General features: G+C 45.7%; 1 protein-coding gene across 1 annotated transcript in view; it reads left to right on the top strand.

Annotated features, from left to right (window-relative positions):
* The window catches only part of LOC113566239 (cilia- and flagella-associated protein 58), a 35,021-nt gene that overhangs the window by 7,728 nt on the left and 14,259 nt on the right, over window positions 1–13,034 (top strand). Inside the window, exons 3-4 of the mRNA XM_026991010.1 lie at window positions 5,972–6,595; window positions 6,649–6,965. Coding sequence (XP_026846811.1) covers window positions 5,972–6,595; window positions 6,649–6,965 — 941 coding nt within the window. The remainder of the gene's footprint in view (window positions 1–5,971; window positions 6,596–6,648; window positions 6,966–13,034) is intronic.

The following is a 13,034-nucleotide window of genomic DNA, read 5'->3' on the forward strand; positions in this document are numbered from 1 at the left end:
GCGATGAAAACAGACCCAACTACCTCGCGCCTCCTTCTGTCGCCTCAAATGCCATCCTGAGACTGCTAAGCCAGGAAAACATTTCTTGGGCGATCAGAAGCTTTAAACCCAACAAGTCCGCGGGGCCAGACGGCATTTTCCCTGCCCAACTGATTCACGCGGGACATAAAGCCACTAACTGGCTCAAAGTAATTTACGAGGGAATCTTCTCCTACGGGTGCATTCCTGACACCTGGCTTCAGACCAAAGTCGTATTCATACCCAAGGCAGGCAAGCCCTCGCACACTGCCCCAAAAGATTTCAGACCCATAAGTCTATCGTCTTTTCTTCTAAAGGCGATGGAGCGGCTCCTGGGGCTGCATCTCACGGCGTGCCTATCGGAAGAGAAGATCCACTGAAACGGCCCTACACTCGATCACATCGATCATCGAAGCGTCCCTTAACTTTAAGGAGTACACCCTAGTAGCCTTTCTCGACATAGAAGGCGCCTTTAACAACATCCTTCCGACCGCCATCACGGGTGCACTGACGGATCTGGGCGTTGACTCCAGGACGGTGAGCCTGATCGATCAGATGCTACAATGCAGGACGGTTGAGGCATCACTGGGGACGTCAACGTGTACCAGATTTGTCAGCAGAGGCACACCGCAGGGCGGAGTCCTCTCGCCCCTCCTATGGAACGTGGCAGTGAACACACTGCTGCGGGAGATAGAGGGGGTGGCTGCCGTGTGGTGGCGTATGCGGACGATGTTGCCATAGCATTCTCCGGAAAATTTCCGCAGACGTTGTGTGAGTGCATGACAAGTACTCTCACGAAAATGTCGAAATGGGCAGACAAATGCGGGTTAGGCGTCAACCCGTCTAAAACGGAACTAGTGCTTTTCACTAGGAAGTACAAAGTTTCGGTACTGATTCCCCCAAGACTATGTGGGGAAACGCTAGTCTTCAGCAACATCGCCAAGTATCTTGGCCTAATCCTCGATAGAAAGCTCGATTGGAAATTGAGCATAGAGGATAGAGTAAAGAAGGCCACAGTGGCCCTCTACACTTGCAGGAAAGCCATCGGACTAAAATGGGGAATGACCCCCTATATAGTTCGGTGGCTCTACACCGCCATCATACGACCAATCATGCTCTATGGAGTGGTGGTATGGTGGCCAGCCTTGGACAAATTGACAGGCCTCAATAAACTCAGCAGAGTTCAACGCATGGCAGAGCTATGCATAACTGGCGGGCTACGCACTACTCCAGGGGAAGCCCTGGATACTGTGCTGGACCTCCTCCCTGTGGATCTCATAGGAAAGAAGGTGGCAACCAGAAGAACCAGAAGCCAGACTGTGGAAAGCATCCGCGGTTGGGCACTCGGGAATCCTGATGAGACTCCCGCAATTACCAGAGAGGAGAGATTACTGTATTCCTAGTGATCACCTCTCGACGCCCTTCCAGGTATCAATCCCACCTAGGGAGGACTGGGAGATGGGCGAACCAGGACCTGCAAATGCGGTCCACTTCTACACTGATGGCTCAAAGCTAGACGGCCGCGTGGGAGGCGGAGTCTACTGCAGCGAGCTGAACATCAGTCATTGCTTCAGCCGGGATCACTGTAGTGTGTTCCAAGCCATCAAGGAGGCCATTTCGATCGTCTCCAAACTACTTCTAGATACGCACTTAGTGTGCGTCTTCTCGGACAGCCAAGCAGCTATCAAAGCTCTAGGCTCAATATCGTCGAACTCAGCGACTGTAAATGACTGCCGCAGGTCTCTGCACGAGATCGCAGAGCAGTTAGATCTCTTCCTTATATGGGTCCCCGGCCACAGGGACATCGAGGGGAACGACGCCGCCGACGAGCTAGCCAGGCAGGGTACTACGATTCCTCTCCTATCGGAGAGGAAGCAAGTAGCGATGCCACTGGCTACGTGCAGGCTCCTCACGCACGAATTGTTCGAGCAAAATGCCAATAGGAGATGGCAGCAAACCGTTTCCTGTAAAGTCTCAAGTTTGATATGGCCATATCGATCGAAGAAGCGCTCAGCAGAGCTGTATAAACTCAGCAGAGCACAGTGCTCTGCAGTTACTAGAGCCATTACGGGACACTGGCAGATCGGCACTCATGCCTCTAGACTGTCAATCCCTCATAACGACTTCTGCAGGAGTTGTCGCGACGAGGAGGAGGAGGAATCGGTCCCCACTTCTTCTGCCACTGCCCAGCCCTTAAAAATCGTCGTGTTCGTATTCTCGGGGCCGCTTTCCTCACGGACATTTCGGACCTGTCCGAAATCAAACCAGGGACCTTGTCCAAATACATCCAAGCCACCGGATAGGACTGCCCTTAACCTGCAGTAGTATGCTCTCACGGTTCAGGCAACGAGAAGGGGCACATGCCCATGCGGCAACACAACGGACCTTTTATAGGTCCAAGTGAGCTTGGGGGCGGGAGGCTCTTATCCCCCCCCTCCCGGCTACCTCCTTAACCTAACCTAACCTATTGGGTCGAAAATGCTTCCTTCTGGGTGTTGCACACATCTCTGGGACATATTGTGGACATTTCTGACATGTCATTTATGAAGGCTAAGCACAAATGTTGTAGCCTTTTTGTGGCTCGGCCTAAAAAGAAGCAGAAGAAATACCGTCTAGTCCCTGCTCTTTTAAGTTGAGCTTACAGGTGGCCCTTGGTCGACAAATATCCTCCTTGTCTTTAGGAATCGCTGTGTGAATCTAGCCAAAGATTTGTGGCAGTTTTCAACTGTGGCCGAGTTTGAGGGAATCAAATTTAGCGATTTAATCGCAGCTTGGCCTAATATATAGCGGCTCTGAGTAGATTCCTCCTCCAACCTGGTTGTCTAGCTTTGATCCAAATGTGAATATGTAGGGTCGATTTTGTAATATATTATTTTTATTTAAAATGGATGATTTGGCTTAGTCTATCAGACGTATTGCTGCCATTTCTGCTCGCCTCTTTTTCTGAAAGGTCATGATGGGATGATGGGATGATGCGTTCGATACTGCTAACTAGCCTGCTAATGTACCGTTTTTCTAAGGATGCGCTCCATCCGAATTACCGAGCTCTTTCTAGTGAGTTGTGCCGGCTCGATGAGTATTACAAAAATTACCCCATCTCGCTTAACTGAATCGTGTACTACTCGGACAATATCAATATTTCACACTGTCTACAAAAACACATTGACAACATTCTCATGTATGAGCTAGAGTCATGATTCAGTTGAACTGTCAAAAAAAGCAAGTGTGAGTGCAATTCTCAGATAGTGTGAAAAGGAGAAATGAATCAAGTTTTGACACTGTGCACAGTGTGATTCCGAACTGTTAGCACGAATTAATGTGCACTCGTGAAGGCCCTAGTGCACATCCAGGGAAATGAGTATCGAGTAAAATGTGTGGGAATCCCTCAGTTAGTCCACATACGATAAGTTCTTATGAGGGTGTGGGTTTTGATAGGATATTACATAGCCTTGCTGCTTATGACGTTTCCTCGATTTCAGAGAAAAATTTTTGCCAAGAGGCCCGTTTTGCTTTCCTAGTTTCGTGCCAGAATGATTTTATAGTCTCCTCAATGCTTCTCCTCGTTAGTGCTTTTGGCTCCGTTGAAGAAAGTCCTGCAGCGTCCATGTAGGATATCTAATTATTTTGACCACCAGTGGGGTTCCTTTTTCTCCTATAAGTTTATGGGTGCACGCTGCTGTGAAGGCCACGATTCACTAAATGATTTCGGTCGTCCTGAGTGTCCGGGAATATTGGTGCTTTGGAGGGTAGTAATTCCTCCATAGCTGTAATATATTTTCCCAGCTGTCTTTCCTGAGGTTATACTGGCCTAGTCAGTTGGTTTTGGGCCCTCGAGAAGGAGGGGTCCTCTAGGACCCCTTGACTATGTCTAACAGTTTGGGAGACACTTAAGTGAGGTGTCAATAAACTCCTGTGGGTTGTTTATTATATATGTATTGTAGGATTTTTTCCCCTTAAGTTTGTATCCGAGCTTTCCGCATCATGACACATTGCCTCGAATTCTCGCATTAATGTCGAGTCTGATGAGTTGTCTTCTTGAGCCGGCTCCAGCTCGTCGTCGAGTACTTCGATCTCACAGGTAACGTCCTTCTCAAATCGGTTATCAAAAGGACGTCCCTCGGCCGCTGCGTCCAACGCGTAGATCTTGGGGATAAAGACTCAATCCATCATCTTCACGAAGCGATCTAGGAAGCTAGGATTTGGAAGCACTTCCCTTTGGGTGTTAATCAGAAATCTTATTTACCAGCAGGCTCCGGTTTTCACTTACTATTGCGTTTTACGTTTTCAGCCAAAACGTTTCGCTTTCCTTTTGAGGTGCTCCAGTTTCATTTTATTATGGCAGGTTCGTAAAAATTCAACTTGATAAAAAAGCCTTATTTTTTCAATTATTTGTTTTCAAGCTAAACGGTGGCAGAAAGTGTGCTATTTAAGAAGCTCAAGACATTTTAGATGCAACACAGGTGTATTTATAATATCATATCAATTTATAATATTACTCGCCAAAGTTTCGATAGAAAAACGAGGGGGAATGTTGTGAGTTGCTGCGGACACCGCAACTCTACATTTACACCCGATACTTAGTCAGTATGGCTCTCCTCCGGCAGACGCCGCGAATATTAAACGACACGCCAAAGAGTGCGTGCGAGAGAGACAGAAAATCAGTCAGAACGTGACGTCTGGCGCTGCGTAGCGACTGCAAATTGATTTGTTCCTTTTTGCTATAAAAGTTATCTGATCTCATCCAGATTCAGCAGATAGATATGGTCATTATCTATGATTCTGCGTTCTTAGTTTTCTCGAATCTGCAGTATTGTGGATGCAACAGATTTTCGTCTTTTGTGGGGGCGGAGGGAGGTGCGGCGAAATTTTGTGATATACGTTTTATAGTGAGACCTAACAGGAGTGCGGATACCAAATTTGGTTACTCTAGGGTTAATAGTCTCTGAGATTTGTGGATATCGCAGATTTTCGTCCTCTGCGGGGGCGGAAAGGGGTGTGGTGAAATTTTGAAACAAAACGGTCAGGGTCCGATATCACAGGAGTGTGGATACCAAATTTGGTTGCTCTAGCTCTTATGGGTTCTGAGATCCTTGAACTCATATTTTGCAATTGGCAAAACCGACCATGAAACCTGTGTGTTAGAGAGAGACAGAGCGAGAAAGAATGAAATTGTTTTCTTGATTCTGGCCATAATAATTATACGATGTGGTTCAGATTTTGCACTCTGGAAGATATAGTCATCTTTTACGATTCTGCGTTTTCAGTTTTCTCGTATCTTTGAATTTGTGGATGCCACAGATTTTCGCCCTCTGTGGGTGCGGAAGTGGGCGGGGCAAAGCTTTGAAATATACTTGTAGCATTGACATATCACAGAAGTCTGGATCTAAAACAACTTTACTCTAGCTCTTATAGTCTTTGAGCACTAGGCGCTGAAGGGGACGGACAGACGGACAGACAGACATTGCTCAATCGACTCGGCTATTGATGCTGATCAAGAATATATATACTTTATGGGGTCGGAAACGATTCCTTCTGGACGTTACACACATCCACTTTTACCACAAATCTAAACTACCCCAATACTCATTTTGAGTATCGGGTATAATAAATGAGCTCTTAGCACGAAAACGCGCTTTTATCCAGACCAATTATTTTCGAGCAAAATTTGAGGTTAGATTAAAAAAAAATAATATTAATAAAGAAGGGACAAGCTAAATCGCCCTAGTTTGGTGTCAAATTTATGTTAATGCATCAATTATCGTTTTTTTCCCCCTTTTGCATTAAAGATTCTTTTTGTTGTATAAAAAGCCGTTTACTTTTTATTTCGGCGAGAAAAATGAAAAAAACGGGAGCATTAATATGTGTTAATGTTAATGTTAATTTATGTGTTTAAAAGTAAATCAGAAGCCTGCATGTATATAATTTTTAATATTAATTATCTAATTAATTCAAGATTCGGACACCTGGCCAAATACAAGAACATAATACTCCGCGAACGCGATCGTTTGGCGGGAGAAGTTATTGATCTTGAAAAGCGTTTAGCTACTAACCGCTATTACTCCGAAAATTTGGAGTATATCATTCGGAACAATGAAGATGCTATGAGTAAAATGGCTTCCCGTGCCAAATTTGCTGAAGGAGAACGCCTGAATGTCGAGTCTAAGTTGCGAGCTCTAATGAAGACAATGGAAGAGCAAAAAGACGCTCATGGTAAGACTATGTTAAAACTAGATATAACAAATAGGGACTTAGCTGAGACCATGCGCAAATTAAGTAAAAAGATTTCGGATTATGAGCGTCAAAGAGTACGTTTGGATAAGTACAGAAGCGAGGTTAACGCATTGAATAAGACAATGCACAAATACGAGGAAGACATTGCCGATTTGACAAAAAACCAAAAAAATAACGAGGAAATGATTAAGCAACTAAGGCTAATAGAAAAAGAAAAATCAAATACTGTTACACAGTTGACTAGCAAGTTAAAGAAATCAATTGAAGATCAAAATAACGCAACAACACGATTATATAAATTAAATCGAAAGGTTATGATGTTCAATAGTGAAATTTTGCGGCACAAGTATTTATTTCTATTCTTCAATTTGTATTTATCAATAATTTAATTTTTTGCAGAAACAATATTAATTCATTGGAAAAAGATGTTCTAAATGCAAATGGCCGTACAGACGATATTCGCAGAATTAAGGAAACACTACAGCGCGAACGTGACAGCCTTAGAAGTGACATCATCAAGTTAAGTAACACAATGGCAGATTTTAAGCATGATATGATGTTGAAAGCCAATATGATTAGTTCATTAAACTTAGATATAAACAAATTAAACGTTAAATTAGATGAAGCTTATATTCTCAAATCGAAGGCGGAGAAAGAACGGGACGAAATGGCACAAGAAATGGAAACTCTGCACGAACGCATTGAAAATTATCAAGGTAAAATGTTTTGAAGTAATTCTGTAAAGTTTAAAAGTATAAACCTATTGATGTAGAAGTTCCAGCTTTAATCAATTCCGATCTCTAGTTCCATGTCGAGCTAGTCCGCGGAACTAGATCTTTAAGACAATGGCATGTATCGATATTTCGAATAGTTATGATATTTTTTTCGGGTGCAAGAGTAAATACATGTTGCATGCGAAGATATCGATAGGTGATACCCCATAGAAGCGGTGAGGAGGAAGGAAGTTCGAACATAGTGGCAAGGCCAAAATTTAAGGGGAAAAGGTTTGCAAGAGTGGCGCCACCTGGTCCTGGAGAGTGAGAGTTCCGCGCGCTCTCCGGAGCCGTTATGAGAGAAGATTTCCGATCTCATCCCATAACGGAGTCCCGAAGCCAACTCACCCATACCCCAAAGAAAAGAGAGCCGCTAGCAGCCCGTATCAGGCCATGCCCTTGAACCTAGTTCAAGGGCGATAGAAGAGAGAGCGATGGGGATCAGCGGCCCGGGAGCATTAAACAGAGCAGCTAAGCCAAGAGGGGGTTCAGAGAAAGAAATTCCCGCAACGGAGGAGCATGCGCGCCGGACATAGTGATCTAGTGATTTTTGTTAGTTTTCAAAGAAAAAGTGAGTGGGATGAGGATGGAGTAGTGGCCATCACCCGATAGAAAATAAATAAATCTGTGATTCCAGGGGATCAAGATCAGTGAAACACCAAGAACTTTAGAGCTGACCAGCGGGTCGGAAAGTAGACCCAAAAAGCACAAGTGTGAGTCCGCTCCAAAGGGGGAGTAAAGAAACCCCAAATTTATTCTTTTTGTTGGCAAATCCATAGGGAATAGGACACAGCTCCGCCATCCTGGCTTGGTTTTGCTGGTCTCGAAGGAACTATCCTGGCCACGCAGTGCGGGTCCCTCGCTCATTTAGAGAGAGGAAAAAAGCATCAATTAACTTATTTACTCCCATTATTTATTTTTGTTAGACGTCTCCATTTATATGTATATGGTGAGAAATGAGCCTCGTAGTTTTTAATTCAATGTTCATGTATATTGCGATTGACCTATTTACACGCTCATGATTGTAGTACACCGCCTAAGTAACTATTTTTACGCGCATAGCTGTGTTGTTGTTTTGCTCGTGTCCAAAACATAGCTGTAATGTTCTCACACGCATAGCCAAGCCCGCAGCTGCACACGCACACAACGATGTGTACCGTTTGGCATTGGACCGTCGCATCGCCTGATCTTCCAATTCCCTTTTAGCTCGACTTCTTTTCGCGGAGTTGAGTCAGTAGAAATTTCTAGACGAAACCGCCCGCACGCATACTTTGTACCGCCGCAGAAACGATCCCCCCGCTGTTCTTGTAATATACTTGTAAAATAACCACCAATATTAAATAATCAATAAAATAAATAAGCTCAAGATATAAACGATTATACAGTCCCCTAATTCATAACCATAGCAAATTTTGGTCCTTCGAGCCGGATCTCCGCGTTTGAGCTTATTTATATACATATTGAGTGATACCGTTACCCGCTGTTTGCCATGAAGGCCCTAGTGCATCGTCTAATTCAGCAACGTGGGGCCTGCAAATCCCAATTAACTCGCGTGGCAGCGGAGGCTCAAGAGTTTGTACAGTCATGTACTTCTGTGCAAACATTAGAGCACAAGTTGGACCGACTTGTTGCAACTTTCAACCGCTTTATGGAGCTGTCTGAAGAGCTGGTCCAATATAATGATGAAGATGAATACGTGGATCCGGATTTGGACATCCCCGAATATGAGAAAAGGTTCTTTAGTGCGCATAGTATCTTCACTGAAGCCATACGTGACCGGAGCAGTCACGAGAATGAGCACGACAACTCAAATCTACTGCTATCGACCACTGTGGAACGCTTATTTGAGGGACAAACTCAACTTCTGGAGAGGATTCGGGACTCATCGGGAACCACAGAGCTGCAGTTCGAGAAAATACGCATTCCGACGTTTTCGGGCAGATACGAGGATTGGTGGCAGTTTAGTGACTTGTTCTTAGGCTCAGTCGACAAGAAGAATAGTCTGTCCAAGTGCCAAAAGTTTCATTATTTGAAATCCTATCTGGATGGTGAAGCGTTGTCTCTGATAAAACATATTCCCGTATCGGATTCCAATTACCAGGACGCATGGGAGAGGCTCGAAAATCGCTACAACAAGAAGTCACTGATTGCTCGTTCGTTCATTCAAAACTTTCTTTCGTTGCCAACCGCAAAGGGTTCAAACATCGCCGAGTTGCGTAAGATAGTCGACACCGCTGACGAAAGTATACGTGGTCTACATGCGCTGAGCTGCGACAGCCGCGATGTGTGGCTAATCCATATCTTGCTCTCAAAGTTAGACCCGGAATGCAAGGAAGCGTGGGCCACCTCCTGTGAATCGTGCAAGGAAAACGTGACCATAAATGACCTGTTCGGCTTTGTCTTCGCCCGTTGCGATGCACTTGAGTCTTGTCAAGATCCAAAGCTAATCCAGGATACACACACGGTGCTGAATAAACGTCGTGCAATTACTCATCATGTGGACGTGCCAAATACGTCTGCTCGTGATTGTGTATATTGTCACGAGCAACACAGTCTTTATGCGTGCACTCAATTCAAGGCTCTGGATGTTGTGGACCGCCGCAAGTTCGCAAGGGATGGTAATTTGTGCTTCAATTGTCTAAGCCGATCTCATCAAGTCAAGGAGTGTAATTCCACAAACACGTGCCGTCTGTGTAAGCTGAAGCCACACTCTTGTTCATCCAGAGGACATACGCTCTGTCACGGCTTCCGCTGATGTCAATAACTCCGCTGACTCACCCGTCCGCTCGTCCAGTTTCCCTGCTGACGCTGATCCTGCCGTGGTCAGCCATCATACATTGGAGAGGAAATTCGTGGCCAAGAGTCAGGCCATATTGCCAACGATTTTGGCCACTATAGTCGACTCCTGGGGCAACGAGACCACCTGCAGGATACTGTTGGATACTGGTTCGACTATAACGATGGTCGCCGAATCATTTATTCAACGAATTGGTTTGCCGCGCACCCACGCTCGTATACCAGTGGTTGGTCTAGGCGCAAATCCTGCTGGGGTTACTAGAGGTCGCGCCACATTCACGCTGCTCTCCCGCACAAGCTCGGCCTCAGTGGTGGTAACAGGTCTGATTATGAACACTTTAACCTCCTCGATTCCAGCCCAGAGGATCGAGTCTAACACACCGATGTGGAAAAGAATTCGTGATCTACCCTTAGCGGACCCTACATTTGGTAAACCAGGCGAAATCGACGTGATCTTAGGAGCTGATCAGCTTTGGAACCTTTACACTGGACAACGCAAAGAGTTTGGTTCTGAATATCCTATTGCACTTCACACTAATTTTGGTTGGGTCATTACAGGCAGCTACCATCTCAGTAGTGATGCTCACAACCACGCACTAGCACATCACGCGCACGAGGATCTGGAAACTTTGGTTCGATCGTTCATGGACATGGAACGAGTTTAACCAAGTGACGCTACCATTGATACTAGTGATCCCGCTGAGCAACACTTCGTTCATACGCACGCCCGCAGAAACGATGGCGTGTACATCGTCCAATACCCGTTCAAGGAATCTGCCCCTCCGATGGGGTCCACACTGCCACAAGCACTACGCCGCTTTTCTTCTCTCGAGCGGAAATTTCGAAAATTTCCTGCGCTCAAACAACAGTATGTCGAGTTTATGGAGGATTATATACAACGAGGACACATGGAGGTGATTCCTTCTACTACCGTAGAAAACGGTCCCGCCAATCACAATTACTTAGCACACCACGCAGTATTTAAACCAGATAGCACCACCACGAAATGCCGAGTTGTATTCGATGGCTCTGGGGAGGACTGCAATGGATCTTCACTTAATTCACGACTACACATCGGACCACCTATTCAAAGGGATTTACTTGGAGTATGTCTACGTTTCCGTCAGCATCGCTATGTGTTTTGTACGGACATTGAGAAAATGTTTAGAGGCATCCTGGTTTCAGAAGATCACACGCATTACCAACGGATTGTCTGGCGAAAGGAGGAGACTGCTACACTCGATCATTATCGATTGCTGACCGTGACGTATGGTTTAGCGTCTTCGCCGTTCTTGGCTGTTCGAGTTCTCAAGCAGATCGCGCAAGATCATGCCGATTTGTATCCGAAGGCTGCTGCTGTGCTTGTACGAGACGCGTACGTGGATGATATCCCTACTGGTTGCGATAGTATCGACGATCTCATTGCACTCAAAGATGAATTAATTTTGCTATTGAGCCAAGCTCAATTTAAACTTCGAAAATGGAGTTCAAACTGTTGGTCACTACTCAAATCGCTGCCACAGGACATTTGTGAGTATCCACTTGAAGCCCTAGAGGGAAATAGCCCAACTCAATATGTCAAGGTTCTTGGAATACGCTGGGACCCGGCTGTAGACGAGCTTTCCTTCAAGTTGACCATTCCCGACGCCACAGGGGTTCTGACAAAACGGATTTTGCTGTCCGAGCTTGCCAAGATCTACGATCCACTGGGGTTGCTTGCCCCCACAACTGTATTTCTAAAGGTTCTATTTCTAAAGGTTCGCATACCCCGCTATCTATCCTCGCCACTTCAAGCAACGGAGCTGCATGGATTCGCCGATGCGTCATCTCATGCATACGCCGCTGTCATCTACAGTCGCGTGAGAGTCAATAATGACTACGCTGTAACACTGATCGCCGCAAAAACCCGGGTGGCACCCATCAAACCTATCTCCATCCCACGGCTCGAGTTGAATGCCGCCCATCTTCTGTCGAAATTGATGTCTCTGGTTAAGCAAACTCTAACTATTCCTATTTCCAGTACTTCGTATTGGTCAGACTCCGAAATTGTACTACATTGGCTCTCATCACCCCCACGGACTTGGAACACTTATGTTTGTAATCGCACGGCTGAGATTCTAGAAGCTTGCCCACGTAGCTGCTGGCAACACATTCGCACTGAGGACAATCCCGCGGACTGTGCATCACGCGGACTTCTACCAAAGGATCTGGTAGAACATCAACTGTGGTGGAATGGACCACCGTGGCTTTCCCAATCACATCGCACTTGGCCACCTGCTAAGGCCACCGAGGACGCTGAGCGGATGGAAGTAAAGGTCAAGCCCCAAGTTAATCTACACATTTCCAATGAAGGAAATGATCTTAACTGTATGATCAACAAAGCTTCCTCCTGGTCACATCTCTTGCGGACACTTAGCTATTGCTTTCGGTTCGTACATCGTCTTCGTTGCAAGGACCGCCTGTCATCATTTTTATCGTCATGGGAGCTTCAATATGCCCGCTCTAGGGTAATCAAACATGTCCAGATGGAGTTCTTCCAAGTGGAGTACAGACAGCTGAGCACTGGACAAGCCCTTTCTCAAAAATCCAAGTTGATTCACTACACTCCATTTGTTGACGACCAAGGAATTCTGCGCGTGGGAGGACGCATTGGAAATTCGATGACAACCTATGACGCAAAACATCCCATCCTTCTTCCAAAGGAATCACCAGTCGCTGTTTTAATAGCTAGACACCAGCACGTCACATCGTTACACGCTGGAGTCGAATTTATGTTTCACACGTTGAGACAGAAGTATTGGATCCTGGGAGCCCGTAACATAGTCCGCAAAATTGTATTCAACTGCAAGATATGCTTCCTCCAGCGCAAAGGAACGAGTACACAACTCATGGCTGATCTTCCCGCCTTTCGCGTTCAGCCCACCCGCTGCTTTCTACATTCTGGATTGGATTACGCTGGACCAGTTACCATCAAGACATCAGCAGGTCGGACACCGAAGTTTGGCAAAGCTTGGTTTGCCATCTTTGTTTGTCTGTCCACCAAAGCAATTCATATCGAGCTCGTCAGTGATTTGACGACTCCTGCATTTATCGCCGCTTTCAAACGTTTTTGGTCTCGACGTGGCCCTATATCCGACTTGTACTCGGACAATGGCACAACATTCCATGGAGCCAGAAAGGAACTAACGGAGATGCAACGGATAGCTGTATCTCAAA

The sequence above is a fragment of the Drosophila persimilis genome, unplaced genomic scaffold (assembly GCF_003286085.1).
Source record: "Drosophila persimilis strain 14011-0111.01,24,50 unplaced genomic scaffold, DperRS2 tig00000652-arrow-arrow-pilon, whole genome shotgun sequence".
NCBI lineage: Eukaryota > Metazoa > Arthropoda > Insecta > Diptera > Drosophilidae > Drosophila > Drosophila persimilis.